Genomic DNA, 20,919 nt, shown 5'->3' with positions numbered 1-20,919 from the left:
GGAGACTTTTTCGGCTTTCAGTCTTTAGAGCGGTCAGAACTAAAGCATGTTTTCTACGCCCGACGTTTCGATTGTATATTCAATCTTCTTCAAGGGTACAGGAACAAACTCACCAAAATATACTGATTCCAGTGCTCTCGAGATGGAATTGTTGACTTCCATTTGCGTTTTCCGGATGGCAGCAAAATCACTAGAAATTACACGAAAATCATGCGAAACACAATCGTGAATTATCCTACTCAACACTACGCGACCCGCTATATCGTAGGGTAAGAGAAATATGTTAAACACCGATGATCAATTTGCATACAGTTTCCGAGGTGAAATTTGCCAAAGGCATAGCACCCTCAAATCGGCCGGCCCACAATGGTCCAATTTTGAGAAAAGCTGGCAGAAACTCAATTTTTGAACATGTATTCAATGGGGTACAGTATATCGAGCATTCATCCCCTTAATAACAGGGGCACTGACTGGCGCTTAAAAAAATTGGAAATATTGATTTTGTATGTTCAACCACTACAAAATTATGTTAATATAAGTAATTCAATTGCTTTCAAAAGTTTATTTGTATGTTCTTGTGTGTATGAGACATCTGCAATTGAGCAAGAGATCAAAACAACACTTTTGGCTTCAAAATTGCCATTGCATGCCATTAGTACGAGAAATTCTTACACTTTGACTTCAAAGTGTCTTACAAATCGCTCCCCACTACTCCCCGCGGGGATATTCCGTTCAAATGCTCGTTTATGTATGCAGAATCGGTTAAGAAAAAGTGCAACTGCCAAGAGCTGCCAAAACAATAGCGCCATGATGATATGTGTATAGTCAAATTGTATGGAAAACATTCATTTTGTTCGGATTTGGTTCGAAGAAATCGACAAATAATAAAAATGTCATTAAAATGAAATTGAGCGCTAAATCATGTTCCAATACATTCGTTTAGGCTAAAACTAGCAGACTACTATGATTTGGAAATTTTTGCCAGGTATTTTCAAATCTGGACCACTGTGCGGCCATGTTCAAAACAACGCGGAGCAAAGAAAACGTGTGACAGTTTTGAAAACGCAGCCGCTCGCGTGCATGGCCTGCTATGATCCCGGAAAGAGCTTCAGCACTTCTTTAGAAGATCATCTGTTACAACAAAACTGCTTTAAAACCTGTCGGAATTGAAGGTCGTCTTGATAGGTTGAGTAACGATAGTGGAATGACAAATTTCATTAGACGCTTAAATACGCGGATTGCTTCAACTCCAACACTTTTCTAAGTGAATCCAGAGCATGTGGTTTTCCTTTCCTCTGCACCAATGCAGAGGTGATCGCGGCATCTTGTAGCAACGCACGTCATACTAACATTCCTTCCCTACTTCGATGCCCGTAAGGGCGTGGCTGGCGCAGTTATTGACTTAATAAAGTTTAAAACTCTCGAAGGTGTACATGTACAATCGAGTCGGTAAGCCACTTCTAAGCTCCGTTTGTCGGGTCCTTATGCAATCTTGATTGTTCTGGTAAATCACGGAGTACCAACAGCGAATTGTACGGGAATCTACGCACATGCTCATATTTTTGATGCTATTGGAGGCTCGACTGTTGGGTTTCAACTTTATCATGCCGTTTTTCTTTTTGAACCTGGGTTGGAACTGGATTGGTGAAAAATGTGTAAGCAAACAAACGTCAACCAAACTCAAACAAACTTTAGTACAAACGAAACCGAAGTCGGGTTGGGGTTGAAACTGTGATCTCATCCAGCTTCAACCCAGGTTGGAACTGGATCAAAAAGAAAAACGGCAGAAACGTTGGGCAGTTAATAAACATCGTTTTACTGTTAAAAGACAGCGTAGCCGTTTCTAAAAGAAACTCATATTTTTCTTTTTAATAGGCGTATTGACTTTTTTTTGTCTAAATTTGGGAAACTCTTCCGGTTGTTTCCGACCAAACTCTTGTGGAAATATATCTGCTGGAGATTTCGAACACATTTGCAGTGCAGATCCAGAGCCAATATATTTCAACTTTTATCCTATGATAGTATCGAGAGTGCAGTGAAATAGTTTACCTTTGACATCACAAACTTTCTAATGCCGTTTTTCTTTTTGATCCAGTTCCAACCTGGGTTGGAACTGGATGAGATCACAGTTTCAACCCCAACCCGATTTCGGTTTCGCTTGTACTAAAGTTTGTTTGAGTTTGTTTGACGTTTGTTTGTTTACCCATTTTCCGCCAATCCAGTTCCAACCCAGGTTCAAAAAGAAAAACGGCATAAGTTTATCAACAATGTAATGTTCATGCTTGCCGTTCATGTCTTTCTTTGCGATCGCCAATTGGCACGAACTCAAAACCGCCGTACTCATCCGTAGAGAAAAATTGCACTCCGGTTCTGATTCCGCTGCTAGTAGTGTACGGAAACAAAGCAAATCCACCAGCCACGCGCTCCTACAGTGAATGTAAATAAATAGTTATGACCAGAGCGCGAGAAATGCTCAAGCTCAAAAACGCTGCCGCGTTGCGCCGCCGCTACACCATCAGCTGAAACAAACTTGCATTGCTGTGGGTTTGATGGAGGCGCGTGTTCTTTTAAATACCCTCATCGCATCGCATCGACGGCGGTGGTGGCGGCGGCACCACTCTATACTGATTGTGGTGATTACACAACGTGCTTTGTGCGGTCTGTCGGTCGATAGGTATAGAAGAAGCTAGGCACGGGGTTGATGCCGCCACTTCCTATTACCAAAACATCCCGCACAGTCACTTTCCACTTTGCTGGGTAGGCGCAATGTACCCGTCGCGTCGTCGTCCGGCCATATGTGAAGCTGGTGAAGTTCAAGGCTTTTGCTTGCGTGTGTTCCACCGCTGCTGGGCTATGGTACCTACGGATTTACCATTACATGATGGGGAAGCACGCCGGCTGCTGGTCGAGTTCTAGCACCACTACCATAACGATGAGTGGAGGTAGTTTTGAGAGAATCTACTAATCCTATTCAAGCTCGAAATTCATATCGTGATCGATGAATTTATGTAATAGTGAGATCAGAGGTTGAATGATGAACGAAAGTAGTGGATTTCAAAGCACTACTGTTGCGAAGAAAGAATGCGCGCTAATGTTGTTTGAAGAATTTGTGGGCAATCCTAGACAAACAGACGCGTCTTTCACAATATTTTATTGTGAGTACAACGAGTAATTTTCGAAGCAGTAAACGCGCAATGTTATGCAGCGTATTATTGCCAGTGGCACAAAACCTGCGCATATCGTTCGGATCCATACATTTCGCACTTCAGCAATTATACTACCTCCATGAAGAAAACACGTTTTTTGTTATCACTTTGTACCGCTCACTGTTCGACCCCGAGGTTGATGTGGATGGTTTTTTGGTTTTTTTTTTTCAGAAACAATCGTAAACATTCTTCTAGAAGCTTTAATTAAACATCAGTTTAACACATCTAATCATTTGTCTCATTTTTTTTTCTTATGTCATTACAGAATCAATTTTTGAAATCATAAAACGATCATTGCTGCAGTTCCCGTTATATAAACCTGGATATGAGCGGTATCGGAAACGCTCAAGGCACTAATGTTGGCTTCTCCACCATTCCGGAGTTTTACGATCAATCCAGCGTGAGCAGCACCAGCACCATCAAGCTAGAGTCCGTTTCTCCCAGTCCGTCCTCGAGCAACACATCCATGATGGACGCACTGAGCAACAATCCGATCTTGACCACGGCTTCCGTTCCCATTCCTTCGCGCCATGCAAACCAACGGATGATTACCGATCCGACCGATTACTTCATCGAAATCGACCAATCTCAATCGCCACACATGCTGCAGGACATCAGTTTCATAACCACGTCCACCAATTCCAACTTGAGCGCTTCGACGCCGGTGGACACGATTTTCACACTGCAGAATATTTCAGACGCTGGTCTCGTCGGTGAAGGAATCCAAATCGGCACGATCAACATCAACGGGTTCGGAAACACAGAGATATGGAATACGGATTCGTTCGGACAGATCATCTCACCCTCGTCAACGGTTTCTTCCGCCACAAACGCACTCGGTCAGCAAGGACAGTTTCACATGGATGAAGACGATATCTACCAGCTCGAAAAGGACGATCTCATTGGTGACCCAACGCTAAGTGACATTTTTGCCCACGATCTGCTACATGAGGACCTGATGCTACTAAATCCTCCTCTGAGTCAGCCATCGCCGAACCTCAGCGCCGACAGTGGCAGTGGCAGTGCAATCCACCTTTCACCTAGCCTACCCCAGCAAATTCTTCGTTCCAATCCAAATTCCAATGCAAACAACAACATGATAATGACGATTGGAACCAACATGCAACATGTGAATGACCTACACGTTCCAAATATGGGCGAACTCTACGATGAACAAACTCGAATTTCAACTTCTCCCTATGCTACCAACACCAATATCAGTTCGCCTGCAACTTTCTCTCCGGGTAGCCACAGTTCCAGCCCCTCGCTGGGATACTCTCAAGCGCAAACCCCTCCACTCCAGAACAGGCTACACCAACAGCTCCAGATGAATGCCATGAATAACAACAATCGTTTGCTAAAATTGGAATCCACCGACAAGACCAAAAACCAAAATGTGACCAACAACAACTTCAGCAGGAATCCGGGAAACGTCGGCCAAGTCCAGTACAATCCGAAGTATTCCACGCTGCAACAGCTGCTGATGAGCAACACCGCGGACCGAAGCGGCATGCTGCTCGGACAATCGGTGCCGGGAAACTCATCGTCCGTACTGATGAGTGGTGCTTCGCTTAGCCCGGGAGGTTTCAGCGGACGGAGGATGCTACACCATATGCACGGCCAGGCCGGCTCTAGTCATTCGGGTATCGGTGGGGCGGGCAGCGGTGGTGGCACGAGCGGTGGCACCATGTCACGGCTGTCCTCTTCGGCACCGACCCACATGGGAATGGACGTCCTGATGTGGCAACGTCGGGAACCCCGTCCGCATCTGCTGTCCACGGGAAGCCTGGCGGAGGCTGGCTCCACTTCGTCGCTCAGCACCGGAAGCGTGCTCAGCCCGGAGGCACCGGATTTTTCGCACGACGAGGGCTATTCCGACGATAGCGACCATTACGAAGACTTTTCTAGCGGAGACGGTAAGTTGTTGGGGTTTAGTTTGATTTTGTTTGGCGTTTACATACATTTCGTGAGCGTAACTAACGCCTTTTCGGGGGTTTGAATGATTTATGGAGTAAGATAAAAAAGCTTCAAATTTCGTCGTTATTGGCAGAAACGCAATAGCAGGGAACAAAACTCATAGGAATGCAAGGAACAGAGTGCAGCTATTTCAGACCATGTCCTGAAGTTTAAAGCTAAATAGTTCAGGTTGTATCGACAAAGTCAGATTTTGTCTTCGCGGGACTTGTTGAGCTTCTGGCAAAAGGTCTGCTGCTTTTTCCTCTGTTTGTATCGTTGCTGTCGGGTTCAATACTGCAGCAATACCGAGCGTGCTATGTTCTTATCTTTCAATACTTGAAAATACTTACACGTTTACGGCTTACGGTGAGCTATTCGCTCTTTGAAGGAAGCACAACACTAGACAACGGACTACTTCTCCTTCCTCTATACTTCTCGGAATGCTATGAGTTTGTACAGTTTTGCTTAAGAAGTAACGATCGGTAGAATGGAGTTTATCGGGAGCTGCACTCTGTTCCTTACAGCTTAACAATACATTTTATATGTGTTGTTTCTGGCAACCCTGCTGAAAACCATCCAATATCTTTTGCAGAGGGATCCGATCTAGAGGACATGGGACAGGCATCTGGCAGCGGTCCAAGCAGCTCCAAGGCTAAGCGATACTTCTGGCAGTACAACGTGCAAGCAAAGGGCCCCAAGGGCCAGCGGTTGGTCATCAAGACGCACACGGAGGATCCGCACTTCCTGAACGAGGTCACCGATCCGGTCTTCAGCCCCAACTGCTCTGTACGCGGCATAAAGGTTTGTAGCCTGAACCGGCACACACACAACGTGTTCGCATCCGATGGCCGTCGTCCCATCTAGACGCTGATGGCCACCGTCGCGCTGTCTGGGGATCCGATGCCAATTAAAACTATTTTTTCTTTGATAATTCTCTTAAGAACCTTCGTTTACAGCACAGTGGCAAGGCACGCAAAGGTGACGGCAACGATCTGACACCGAATCCGAAAAAGCTGCACAGCATCGGCAAGGAGCTGGACAAGCTCGGACGGGTGATCAACGACATGACGCCGGTCAGCGAGCTGCCGTTCAACGCACGGCCGAAAACCAGGAAGGAGAAGAACAAACTGGCATCGAGGGCTTGTCGCTTGAAGAAGAAGGCACAGCACGAAGCCAACAAGATCAAACTGTACGGACTGGAAACGGAACATAGTGAGTGCGGCGTATGGTGGCAATAATGCATCTATATATTAAAACTTCTGATTTGATTCCAGAGCGATTGCTGAGTGGCATCAAGCAGATGAAGCATATACTAGTGACCAAATGCAGCCAGGTACCGTCCGAACCAGTGGAGGATCAGAAAAAAAAGATGGACACATTAGTCAGCGCTGCGACAAGTGAGTTGATACAAGTTAAAAAAAAACATTTGCTTGTCGTTTAAGATAGTTTAAGTAGCTTGTTGTTTAAGATGGCCAAATTTTGGTCTACGTGGTTTATGAACAGCCCCTTACTCTCTCTATCTCCTACTTTCTTAATTCTTAATCGAGTCCACTTGGCACTCGCTCTGATCACTTCCACAAACTTCTCTAAAACTTCAACTTCTTTTCTCAAAATTTTTCGCCTACTTCAAACTTTTAGATTTCTATTGTCTTGGTCGACAAACTCTGTGGTCTGGGCAAGTGAATGATCACCAAGCCGCTGATTGCCATGAGGTTCATGTCCTCGTTCCTCGTCCATTGCTCTTTCCTACCGTTAAATTTCTCAATAGCCCCCAATACGCCACCCTCATGGATGGTAACCAGTTCCTCTGGTGGTGGGTTTCTAAACTACGGTGTGTAGCATGCTGATTGATGTTTACAAGATGGTTGAACTCCTCGCGATTGAAGATGGAAGAAAAGATACTCGACACATGAAGCTCTGTTTCAATCCTACTCCACATGTTTCCATGTTCCGTTCTGCATGAGCGAGTCGAACTTTTCTTTCATGGCAACCTTTCACAACATTTTCTCGGAACTCCTGACCATGTCCTCATAGCTTGTAGGTTCTTGCTTGACAGCCATATAATAACGTCCCCCCAATATCGCGCAAATGCCCCGGATGCACACTTTTTGTGATTCGAAGTGGCCTCTGATTTTGTCGTCAAGAACTTCCTCTTCAGCCTCCCAACCGCAAGATTCTTCATCGGGTTCCAGGTGCTCTGCCTGAACCTTATGCTGCACTGCTTGCTTCTCCTAAATCTTGGTTTCGTTTATTCCCCTCTCGACAATTCACCATTATGATGCCATTCTGCAGTTCCAAAGAACGTGCGAGGAACTCCTGAAGAAATCTATGGATAACTACCATGGAAAAAATAACACTAGTTTACAAAATAAAACGAAAGTCGTGAACTTCTGTCAACGACCAACATTTTTGAAGCATAATTTAGCACTGATTTCGAAACCGTGCTTCAAAAAATTTTAAGTGGAGCGGTTTTTGAGTTTTAGCTCAATATCGAGTTTTACAACTTTTAAAAATATGGAATTTACTAAAATTCAAATATCTTGCGTTTTGTTCAACCAATTTCAAACCTTTTTCCATAAATTAAAAGCTGAATACAATACCGTCGTGCGGGGCTTCTTTTTACACTTTTTCATGCTTTTTCAACTTTATGACATTATAACTCCCAGAGTAGTGAATGGATTTCCACAATTTTTACACATAATAATTGTGAGTATGTATGTAGGATGTATGCAAAATTTGAACTAAATCCATCAATAAACAAAAAAGTTGTTCATACACCAATCGGACACATCTCATATAGAACCAGATGGGGGCTACTTTGGACATTTTTATCTAAAACAAATCTGCATTTCAAATTCTAGGTTTATTTAGAAAACTACTTTGTACCAATACTGTAGTATACTATATCAGACATGATTTCAATAAATTTATGCGTTTGAAGATGGTTCCGTGCTACCTTTGGTATTATGAGCAGCGTGATATTGCTATATAAATAGCCTGAAAAAAAGGACCATCAATCCTTTATTTGGGTCAAATGGTCATTTATAATGTATAACGATACAAATATTCGATTGTATATGCTACGTTGATATATTTTGAATGAATTGATCAACCCTTTGAAATTTATGAACTGTAGAAACAATGCTTACAGACCAAATGTTCTGATACGTTATGTATATTTTATTGATTTATTCGATGTATTTTCGCGTCCTGCCAAGCAATAAACGGTCTGTTTGAAAAATAATTTCAACCAAATGGAGGGAAAACTATTGCTTCGTAATAGTCCCAAAGACATCAAACAGATTTGAACCATATTTCGAATTCAAAAAATCCATATTCGAAAGTGTCCAAAGTAGTCCCGCATTTCAAAAGTAACCCCGCACGACGGTACCATTAGATCATCTGAATGCAGGTTTTGCGTCAGATTGATGAAATTCAATATATTGGCGAGTTTTAGGGACGATATCCTTAAATTTTAGCCAAATTTCTGAAAATATGTATTTTTTTCAATAAGAAAAAAACAATCTAAAAATTCTTTCTCAACGTTTATTTGACATACCATATGTAGGCGAGTTACAGTAAAAAATTCAGCTCAATTGGAGCATTGATTACGGAGAATGAGATGTGTGAAGTGAGCGACGTTGCTTAAAAATAGAACAAAAATCGATTTCAAATCATCAATCTTGTATGGAAAGTCGAAAAAATTTTCGCTCTACTGTAATTTTTTTCCTTCACGTTTTCGAACTCAGGGCATGATTCTACACCAAAAACGATCATCAGCTTACCGAGTTCAAAAATGCTGTAAACTAGTGTAATCTTAAGATATATTCCTGAAAGTATCGAAGGACGAATTTCTGAAGGAATCCTTTTGCAGGAGCTGCAGGAGGCATTCTTGAAGGAATTCATGGATGGATTCTTGAACAAACCCGTCCATGAACTTCCAAAAGATTAACGATTGGTGGGAGTTCGGCTTTGCAGTCTAAAGTTCTCTAGAACGACCGTTTAGGACTACCACAAAATAACACGACAACACTATTAGCAAAGACATGAGACGGTGAACGATATTCATGATTTTTCCCCTGAAGAAGGCACCAACAATAGCCGAAACGTAGGGACGAGTCCTAAACGGTCGTTCTAGAAAACTTTAAACTGCAAAGCCAAACTCCCACCAATCGTTATTTCCAAACAATCGAACCCTCGAACAACCAAAAACTTCTAAAGGATTTCTGGGCGAAAATTGTGAAAGAACTCCTGGATGACTTCTCGGAAAATTTCCTGGCTCTTTTATGCATTCTTCTAAAATTATCATAAAGAATTCAAATACAAATCCCTGGAGAAATTTTTATTAGAAATCCTAAAAGTAGTTTAAAAAATCTTCAGGTGCTTCAGGAGAAATTCTTGGGTGATGATGGAAGAATTTTTAAAATTCTAAAGTTTTCAAAATCCCTGAATAAGTTTTTGAAGAGATCACGAGAGAAATTTCTGAAAGAATGAAAAGTAGAATTCCTGGAAGAATTCCCGGAGCATTCCTTGGAGGAATTTCTGGCAAAATCCCTGGAGGAGTTCCTGGAGGAAGATATGAATATTCCTGAATGAATTCCTGGAGGAATGTTTTAAATTCCAAAAGGAATCCCTTGAGAAATGCCTGATAGAATGCTTGGAGAATTGCCTTGAGAAATATCTGGACAAATCCCTGAAGCAATTCCACGCAGAATCCCTGCAGGAATTCCTGGAGGAATGCCTAAAGGAATTACCACAGGAATGCCTGAAGGAACTACCACAGGAATGCCTGAAAGAATTCTTGGAAGAATTTCCTGGAGAAATCTTTGAGGAATATGTAGAGGAATCCTTGGAGGAATCCCTGAAGGAACACCTGTAGGAATACCAGAAAAAAAAATCTTGGAGGAATTTATTTGGGAACTCCTGGAGAAGCCCCTGGAGGAAATCCTTAAGGAATTCACGGAGGAATCCATGGAGGAACTCCTGAAGAAATACCCAGAATAATCCCTGTAGTAATATCTGGACAAATCCCTGGAGCAATTCCTGGCGGAATCATGGCAGGAATTCCTATAGGAACCACTGGAGCAATCCCAGAAAGGAACTGGAGCAATTTCTGTAGGAATATCTGGAGGATTTCCTGAATCTTCCTGAAGGAATTCCTGGAGAAAGCTATGGAGAAATACCTGGATGAATTCCTTGAGCAATCCTTAAAGAATTCCTGGAGGAATCTCGGATTGAATGCCCGAAGGAATTCCAGGAGGAATCCTTGAAGAAACTTCTGTAAAAATCCCTTGATGAATTCCTACTGCAATTGGCCATTACTACCCAAACAACCAGTAATCGTATAAGATGTTGCATAAGATGATAAAGTGGAGGCCATATACGTGCATGCCTCCATTTAGGCGCATGTCAAATGTACGCATATCGCCTCCACTTTAACATCTTATACAACATCTTATACGATCACTGGTTGACTGGGCTAATATTTATTTAACTTTTTGTCCCACCACTCTTTGGCTGGTCGAGGGGGGGTAAAATAATAAAGCATTTATTCTGAAAAATATTAAAAACTCATCGGATTTGTTAAAGATATTTTGGCAAGACCCGATAATTTGATAAATATTTTTTTATCTGCCCCCTCAAAATGCAAAATCCAGCCAAAAAAATTTGAAGGGGGGGGGGGGGAGACAAAAAGTCAAAATTTAATTTGTATCAGCCTTATTGGAGGAATCGCTGGAGAAATTACTGTTGAATTTCCTGGAGGAATCCCTGAAGCAATTTCTGGAAGAATCTCTTTAAGAATTACTGGAGAAACCCCTGGAGAATTTCCTGGAAAAAAAATCCAGGAAAAAAATTCTGGTGGAATGCCTGAATAAATTCCTGGAGTAATCCTTAAAGCAATTTTTGGATAAATTCCAGGAGGAACTCCTGGACAATCTCCTGTAGGAATTCCTGGAGGTATCCCTGAAGCAAGTTCTAGAAGTATCTCCAGTGGGAGGAATTCCTGAAGAAAATCCTGGAGGAACTCCTACAGGAATCCTTGGAAGAATCGCTAGAGATGTCTTAAGGAATTCTTGGAGAAGCCCCTGGAAGAAAAATTCTTGGTTGAATTTCTGGAGCCATGCCTGCAGGAGTTCCTGTAGAAATACCTGGAGAAACTCCTGAAGGAATTACTGTAACGATTTTTGAAGGCATTCATGGAGGATTTTTTGGAGAAATTCCTAAAGGGTAAGCTGTAAGAATTTCTGAAGGAATCCAAAGCAGATTTTCTAAGAGAAACTTCCGGAGGAAGTACTGAAGAAATCACAGAAGGATTTCTTGGAAAAATCTTGAAGGGATTTCTGGAGAAATGCCTAAAAGAATTCTTGACGAATGCTCGAGGAAATACCTGGTGGAATATTTGGAGGAATTCCTGAAGGAATTCGTGTTGGAATACCTGAAGGAATCCCTGGAGGAATCCCTGATACAATTTCTGGTGGAATCTCGGAAGAAATCCCTGAGGAAAGCCCTGGAGCAATTCCTGGAGGAATCCGTAGGGGAATCCCTGAAAGAATTCATGGAGAAATCCTGGAGGAATCCTTTCATAAATTTTTGGACAAATTCTTGGCGGAATCCCTAGGGAAATCCCTAGAAGGTTCCCTTGAGTAAACCCTAGTATATTTCTTGGAGTATTCTTGGAGGAGGCACTGGAGCAACTCCTGGAGGAATCCCTCCATAAATTTCTGGAGGAATTCCATGAGGAATACCTGGAGGAATTCCTGGAGAAATCCCTGGAGAAATCCCTAGAGGATTCCTCTGAGTAATTCGTAGAGGAATTTCTAAAGAAATGCCTGGAAGTATACTTGGAGGAATTCCTGAAGGAGGCCCTGGAGCAATTCCTGGAGGGATCTTTAGATGAATTTAAGGAGGAATCCCTGAAGGAATTCCTGGAGTAATCCCTGAAGGAATCTCTGGAGCGAATCTGAGAGGAACCCTTGGGGAAATTCTTAGAAAAATCCATGGAAAGGTTTCTTGAGGAATGCTTGGATAAGTTCCTAGAAGAATATCAAAGGAACTTTTTGAGAAACCTCTGAAGGAATTCCTGGAGGATTGCTTTAAAAGAATTCCTAGAGGAATTTCTGGGGGAATCTTTAGAGGAATTCCTGGAAGAAGCCCTGCAATAATCTCTAGGAATTTTTGGATTTTTGAGAGGAATCCCTGTCCTGGAGCAATCTCTGAAGGAATCCTAGAAGGTATCTCAGAAAGATTTTCTGAAGAAATCTGAAGAGAAAGTTTTGCAAAAATCGCAGAAGGAATTTTTGGAGAAACCCTAAAGGAATCCTTAGTATAGCCCGTGGGGGAACTCCTAGATGAATTCCTGAAGCGATTCCTGAAGGAATCCCTGAAGAAAGTCCTGAAGAAACCCCCGGATGAATCCCGGAAGCAATCTCAAGAGGTATTGCTAAGTGAATTCCTGTAGGAATTCCTTGAATTTCTTGAATAAATTCCAAAAGGAAGTTCAGTAGGAATCCCAGGAAGAGTTCTTGGAAGTATCATTGAAGGATTTTTTAAAATAAATCCCTAGAGTTGTTCCTGCAAGAATCCCAGAAAAAAACCAGAGTGAATCCTGAGGGAACCCTGGGAGGAAATCTTGGAAAAATACTTGAAGAAACCCCAGGACGAATCCTGGTAGTAATAGAATAAAGATTTTTGGATATTCCAAGAGAGCTTTCTAAACAAATTCTGTTCGTGGATCTGGTGGAATCCATAACTTCAGTAACTCAGAACGAATTAATAAACGAATCCTTGGATGGACTTCTAAAGGATTTTTGTACAAAATTTAGAAGGAATTTCTGGATTAATGTCTGTATGATCTCTGATAAAAATTTCTGAAAGAATTCCTGAAAGAAATTCCTCCTGAAATGCTTCGAATAATTCCAGATGGAATTATCGGAACAACCTTTCACGGAATTCTTGAAGAACGGGAGAAATTTTCGAAGAAAATACCTGCAGAAATACCTAAAAGGATCTATGGTGAAATTTCTTTGAGAATCCCTGGAGAAAATCCTGAAGAAACCCTCGAAAAAAAAAAGTCATTGGAGCAATCACTGGAGGAACCTCTAAATATATCATAAAATTTTGCCATTCATCCAAGCTTGTTATTTGGTTAAATTCTATGATAAGATTTAAGGGGTGCTTATAGAGAAATACTTGACAAAATTTCTTGTAGGATTCGGGAAAAAAAGTTTGATAATTATGATTTCATTTCTTGAGTGAATTTTTCGGGAATCCTGAATTATTGATAATCTTGATTTGGCTAAAATTTTGACCCCATGTCCCCTCTGGTTACGCTCATGAGGTTGATCCTTCTATTTGCATCAAACCATGCTGATTTTCTTCGATTTTCATCGTGTGAACCTTCTTGCCATCTTTCTCCCATTAGCCTCTGGCTTCGGAGTATCTATCACGTATCACAATTCTTCCCTTATCAGCAGAAATTCTGAACTTCCAAGTTTGCCAGTTGCGGTTGTTTAACTGGACAAACCTGTTCTGCGCATGCATTATTGCAGGGTTATTACTGTTGGTGGAAAATTACACAAGCACCAGTCAAACGGGTGTCACTTTCAATGCTTTTTTCGATCCGGTATACCGTTATTCGCGCAACTTTCACTGGGCCCATAACCTGTTAGACGAAGTGCATAGACAATGGAAATGCGGGAGAAAAAGTCGAATGTGACGTATTCAAGCGATAAACATTATTGATTGTAAACATCACAAATCTATAGTTTCAAAACAAAAACTTTCGTTGTTGTATTGGTAAAACGTGGACAAAACCGAAGACTACTTTATCAAGAAAACATGGAACTCTACTATTTTCCCACAGTAACGATAAGCGTCACCGACGGCACCGCTGCCTGTTGACTTAAGAAGGTTCTTTTGTATAAAAAGGTGTTGCTGCTAGTATGAAAATTTACTCACACCATCATGAATAGTCCCATCTTGATCCGTGAGCAGCGCTGCCAACAGTGACTTCCGATTTCCAGCTGCAGCTGCATGTCTTTTTAATAACGTGGTCTTCGACAAAACTGAATGTCAAAACATGCACACCAGCAGGGTCGTGCAATTTCGAAAGGAAAACATGACGTACGACGACTGTAGCAAATCGTTTCCCATGCGAACGGACTGCTGTGATGCTTCATCTCTCACCCAGCAACACACTCGTTCGTTGCTACTACAGAAACAAATGTGTATGAAACATGGGATGATACACTTGGATTTTCGTTTCATTTATGAGTCATTGAAATACTTCAACATGCTAAAAACACTATTTAAACCACATTTTTAAATAGTGGTGCACGCCAATAGAATGATAATTATGTTTTATGAAAGAGGATAACAAATTCGACCACTTAAATCGAATTAACAGGCGCCCGCAACCATTGAGAGACTAGCGCGCACCAGTGAGACACTTATGCTCTGACGGGTGAAGCACAAGCAATGCGACCGGGTGGGAGACTACCGAGTGCTACGATGAGTGGAAAAGTATTTTTTAACGACGGAGTCATTAGAAAAATGTATGAAACACTTGAAGTGACTCATTCAAATGTTGCATGAAAGTGTATCATTGAAACGAAATTGTACGCCCCTGCACACCAGTGGATTCGATAATTAGGTCGACAACTAGAGAGTTCAGCAATTAGGTCGAATGTTGGATTTTCTCTACCAGTTTTTGGTATCATGTTGCCATATGATGTTCGGCCGTCTTGCGTCAACTAGGATTTTAAATTTTCATGATGACAGAAAGCTTTACAACAAAATTTACAAAAAGGTAACATACTCTTGACTATATCCTAATTCATGACTTTTTTCAGAACTGAAAATTGCCGGAAACTCAACGGAATTCGTCAACAAAATACTGGAGGTCATCAAAGCTGGAAACAGCGTCAATATCGACAAAGTGCTGGAAGAATTCTAAATTCGCCTTAGAGGGTATTGATTGACGACGACGACGGGAGACGCGATGAAACGATTTGAATGATGAGACTGTAAGATAATACTAGACGTTAAGGCAACAGATCATTTACAGAACTTGTAATCACTAGCGTAGAGAGCGAGAGCATCGCAGAAGACCATTTGCCCCTTATTTATGGATAATATTGGATACTTCCTTCTTTTTGTACGACGCAATGAGGAGCACAACGCGGCCATAGTAGCGGATACGCTTCTCCTCGGAGAAGCGTTGACGTGGCCAATATCAGGGAATGAGTACATTATTTTCTATCGAGAGCCAACAACGTGTCCCTACGAGTCAGTGTAACTGGCTGATCGATTGAGGTGATATCTGGTAGCGGTTCAACCGGGTGATAAATTCAGAAAACTGTGGTAGAATCGAGCTCAGGATTGCTCTGCACGTTCGAGTAAAGATGAAAAGACAGGCAAACAGTGCTCCTTACGTTTTGTTGAGATTAAATGCTCGAAAATATTGCAAACTATAACGTTGTGTAACAATGTATAACCTACTGTATTGAACGGATGATGCATCGCTGAGGTGTGGACCTCTAAGTTTCCAAATAGGAATGACGATTGATAAACTGCTGATGGTAACATATGTACCTTTTATATTCATATTATGAAGTATGACTAAGTATCAAGTTTGTATAATTATAACAATAAGATGATTTATTTTAACCAAGCCCGAGTGATAAGTTTAAGCACAGTTGGTTCGAGTGTTACAGAGTTGGCGAAAATTACTACTATTGATATTCACATTTATTTGGTCAACTTGTTGAAAAAAAAAATATCCAACGCAATCAAAGTTCTGAACATATACCGTAGATAAGTAGTTTTTAAAATTTCATTTACTTCAAAAAAGTGAAAATGATGCGTTTTGTTCTGTAAATTACAGAGAGCTAATATTAAAGTTGTAACGATTATTGCTTAAACACGGAGTGCGACGGAAGGGCGAAGGACAGTTTTCACTTTTTTGGAAATGCGTTTTTGGCTAGGAGGAAGTTGTTTCGTTTGCAGTGATATCTCTCGGTTTCATGGTTTTGCTATACCATTCAAAGGAGACGCAGAAATTTTCCGCATATTCGACACGGGTCTATGCCGTTTGGCATAATGCCATTTGGTATACATATAGTTGGTTGGCATAATGTCCATTCGAAATAACAGTCTTTTTTGTGAACATTATTATTTTTACAACAGTGCTTGAAACGTCTTAAAATGCTTAAATTTTCAAATGACTTCATGCCTAACGGGGTAGACCCATTTGGCACAAACAATACACAACATACCTTTCAACAGTTCCACCTTGCATTTAATGATATCATGTGCTGCTGAAACACTTTGCTCACTTCCAAAAGCTGTAAACATTTTTATAAACAGTCATTTTGTTCATGTTTCCACCTCTATTTTTTTTTCTTTATAAACAACATCTGTGATTATCTTTGTTAGTGGGTGTCTTTTTGTTTTCCCGTTTATAGAAGTAGGGTTAGTTTCGTAAAATGTTTGCATATTGTTAAGACTAGGCTTACTAAATTCAAAACCACTTGGCTCTATTTTTGAAACCAATACCGACGAAGATGAATGATGTAGAAGGTTCCTCAAAGTTATCCGATCCGAATCGCTTCACTTTCGACTATCGAATCGTTAATCATTACAGTTTATGCTACGATTTTGTGTTTCGCTCACTGAGCTAGCCTCGTATTGCTATGGACCCGCATTTCACTCTGTATTTTGATCCATTATTAAATATCTATTATCCTCCACACTATTTTCCCCTCTAAGTAAAGCCAAACGAGATAGCAGCGGTGAAACAAACATGGCGCATGGACTGAATGAAACAGAGAACATTAAATATTTTTACGAAAACCATATTGTAGGTACCTGTATGCCGAAAACGAGTAACAAAACAGATTGTTAGTGATCTGTCACTAGAGTTAGTGTACACTGGAAATAGGAATCTGGTCGAAAATACTACCTCATAACAATTGACAAAGTAATGATAGCACGGTAGAGACATGGTACCAAAAGTAATGTAAAACTCACTTTAAAAGTACACAAAAACACACGAGAAACATATAAACAATAGTTTTGATCAGGCTGGACAAAAGTGGATTCGTTCCGGTGAACAGATTACGAGTAAATGTAGATGCCATAATGATTGTGACGTTATAAACGCACCAAAAACAAGACTTGAACACTATCTTGAACCGGTTCCCGCGTGCGTGGAACGTTATTTTCCAAAACTACAAATTTCTAGCAGCAGGTTTAACCTCTGTGCGTATCTATATGGACCCCTAACAGCACACACAAACACTTATAATCAGTAATATGTCCCTAAACAACCTGTACAAGCTGCGGCACCTTAACAAACTGTCGCTCAATCGACAAATATTTCCGATCAAACAAATAACTGAAAACCACTATGGTCACCTTTTTCCGAAACGAAAGCTTATATATTTCATACAAGAAACGAAATCTGTAATAGCTGTGCTTATGTTATTTAAGATCCAACAAATATTTGAAATAAACAGTCGAAAACCTGAAGCTAATTGTTTTTATTTAGTAATGTGAAAGATAGTCCCACTTGAACACAGCAACAATTTGAGGTCCAAATAGTTAATAGCAGTCCTCAATTCTCTCTGCCGCGTTCACCATCAGTCCGATCTTTGCTGTCGTGTGCAGCATAATTGTCCCATGTTAATAGGGATTCCTATAAAACATGGGACAACTATGCTACACACGGCAGTTTGTTGCTTCACGTTTCAGGCGAGTGTATAGTTCTGCCACCGTTCCAAATATTCTTGCAATAATATTCATGTCGGCTGTTGAGTCCAGCTAGACGTATAACACCTTCCATGGCGATATTGAGCAACAGGCATATGGGAATCCATCATCTTGTCGCAATCCCCGGCGAGATTCGAACGAACCAGACAGATCGCCCCTAATCCTTACGCAGTTTTTTCACCGTCCATCGTGGCTTTCATCAGTCTAATGAGCTTTCCGGAGAAACCGTTCTTGTCCATGATTTTCCATAGCTCTGGGATTTTGGCTTTTTTATGCTACTTAACACCTACTGTAAACTATCTAACGGCAAAATGTTCGAATGAATATAATCAGTTTTGAACCTTTTAATTACGCCTTTTTATGCTTATTCAGATACGCGTATTTCGAGTACCGTAAACCGGGGTCAAATTGATCAGCGGGGTGAAATTGATCACTCGAGTACTACATTGTAATTCCATACTAGGAACTCTTAAGCGTCGTAATGATTTTAAACTTTTAACGTCATCTGATTCGTAGATGTCTAGAGATGAGTGTAGACTTTTAATTTTTTAGAAAATGTTAGTTTTGCCTTAATTTTTCAAGGAATTTGCAATGTATTTCACATTTAGCTGAAATCAATGCTACTAAACAATCAATTGCTAATAGGACTTCCCGTGAATTCTCTGTTTTAACATTTTTGTGGAGCCTTGGTAGGGATGTAATGCAGCTAATCAGAAAATGAAATAGTTATAAAAAGTTCATTTTATGAAGAAATAGTCATTTTTTGTGTTACAAATCACTTATTTTAAATGAAATTGCCTACCTTTAGGCGTTTAAGGGGAAATCTCAAAATTTTATTTTGCATTTAAAGTAATAAACTCACTAGTTGTAAGATTTTAAACGCGTTATTCGGTTTTAGAAGAGCAAAATTAAGCGAAGAAGGAAATTTTCCTTTCCAACCGATGCTTAATTGTATACTGATCAATTTCGCCCCAAAGTGGCATTTCCAATATTTTGATATTTGAAGTTATTTAACTTGAAGTGTAAATTTGTTGAACAAAATTCTGTCACATGGTTCCATGGAGATCCACCGGGTACTGGTTTTACAGAAATTCTTTTGGCAATATTTGAACAGGCACTGATGTTATCCGTAAAAGTTGTTTTAAAGTGATCAATTTGACCCCGGATTACGGTACAACTTGTTATCCTCAGTGTTCCTCAGTGTCAATAATAACTGACACCAAGTGTTAGTCAGAGTAGAACTAAAAATTGTTCTATACTTTTGAAGAAAATAATAAAGATAACAGAGTGGCTTGATGTAGATGGTAGACCTTCGTGTGAACTTTAATTTGAGTTTTGAGTAGTATTTATTTGAAGTGTATATATAAAGAGTAAAATTTAAGCTGATATGTTCTGTTCTTTTTAAGCATAGACTTTAACGAGTGCCATCTTGTGGAGTTTTTCGTTGTACTAAATATTGCTTGCAAGAAAACCATGCAATATTGTTTACAAGGTTCCGTTTTTTTTATTAAAAATGCCAATAGTTGTACGATCGAATCCTAAAATAAAGAAAAATGCTACTATGTAGGTACCTTTCGAAATTAGCCTATGTATGCTGACAAAATTATTTTGATAAAGTAGGTACTGGTATTAAAGATCAGCTCAGAACATTTGTCGGAATTCCTATGGGATGTGCAGTAGGATACTCGGCAGTTACCAAACATTTTTTTTTGTCTTTATTATCGAGACTTTCAGCTCGAGACTGGTTCGTCTCCGACCAAACAAGACTGTTGCAGGAATTTCGTTTACCTGAAGAAGACACACCCGATATTTCTTTAATACCAACTATAACAGGGGTTTTCAGACCTTTTGTCTCGCGGTGCACTTTTTGGGAACAAACTGCTACGCGGAGCACTTGATTAACAATCTCAAAAGAAGAGATTTTAAGTTTGTAAATATGGCGGAAGTTTTGATGTCCTTCGCACGTCGCATGATTTTGTCACAAGTCTATTCTATGAATAACATATAAAGGTATTTTTCCTAAATACTATCATACTTCAACATGCCCTACATTAGGTGGTAATAAGAGGCAAAATAACAAAAACGAATAACATAATGTTGTATGAATCACACCTAGAAAATAAAAAGTCTTGTTATTCCAATAACGAACGCAGACCTGAAATTTCATGTGCTATATTTTTTATCCGAAATGTATTGAATAACAAAGTGATGACGTTTCTTATGATTATGTTAAGTTCATTTTTCGATAGCTCCATGATGTAACAACAAAACTTGTTATTGAGTTATACTCACTGCTAAATCAACAAAACCACATCAATACTATACATTGCTCAAATACCTCCAGTTATTATTATGAAGTTCTCATAAAATGTAGTAGAATAATATAGAAATAACAATTTCAGATATTAGAGCTCAGGTTGCTCTTTGCACGGTATGAGCAAGGTATTCCCTTCTGCTCGGGAAGAACGCTGTTGTGACAAAATAAACTTCCGAAACTAACCCTACATACTTGTCGCTTGTTTTGTCACGCAAATCACCTAACTTGGTCGCCTGAAAGTTGGTTGAAGATGCATGAAAACAACATTGAATCATCCGTACACTGTAATACCATAACGATCTTGATAATATTAAGCTACTTATTGAGTTTTTTGCGTCGATTTCAAACTATTTTCAATTAAGCATTCATATCACTTAAAGCAAAACTTAAGAAGGATTATTGCTCCCGTGTCCCGATGTTACTCGTGACTGACCAGGAACTTGCTGTGACCGTGACCAGATCGTCAGGCGAAGTAATTTCACCATACAACGAAACTAATGTCGAATTCGTTTTTGAACCTGGGTTGGAACTGGATTGGCGAAAAATGTGTAAACAAACAAACTTTAGTACAAGCGAAACCGAAGTCGGGTTGGGGTTGAAACTGTGATCTCATCCAGTTCCAACCCAGGTTGGAACTGAATCAAAAACAAAAACGACATAAGAATTGTA

General features: G+C 40.3%; 1 protein-coding gene across 4 annotated transcripts in view; it reads left to right on the top strand.

Annotated features, from left to right (window-relative positions):
* Positions 1-17,693, top strand: part of LOC134289694 (uncharacterized) — a 98,740-nt gene extending 81,047 nt beyond the window's left edge. For 2 of the 4 annotated variants that reach the window (XM_062855973.1, XM_062855974.1), the window contains exons 2-6: positions 3,472-5,122; positions 5,755-5,963; positions 6,119-6,374; positions 6,437-6,559; positions 15,014-17,693. In XM_062855973.1, the coding sequence (XP_062711957.1) occupies positions 3,532-5,122; positions 5,755-5,963; positions 6,119-6,374; positions 6,437-6,559; positions 15,014-15,117 (2,283 nt within the window). In that variant the 5' untranslated portion in view covers positions 3,472-3,531 and the 3' untranslated portion in view covers positions 15,118-17,693. Of the gene's footprint in view, positions 1-3,471; positions 5,123-5,754; positions 5,964-6,103; positions 6,375-6,436; positions 6,560-15,013 lie in introns of all 4 variants that reach the window. The other 2 variants (XM_062855971.1, XM_062855972.1) reach the window with 1 other exon arrangement.
* The last annotated feature ends 3,226 nt before the right edge of the window (positions 17,694-20,919 follow it).

This window comes from Aedes albopictus, chromosome 3, assembly GCF_035046485.1.
Source record: "Aedes albopictus strain Foshan chromosome 3, AalbF5, whole genome shotgun sequence".
NCBI classification, from domain to species: Eukaryota; Metazoa; Arthropoda; class Insecta; order Diptera; family Culicidae; genus Aedes; species Aedes albopictus.
Note: the sequence above shows the minus strand (reverse complement) of the source record. Positions and strands in the feature narration are given on the sequence as shown.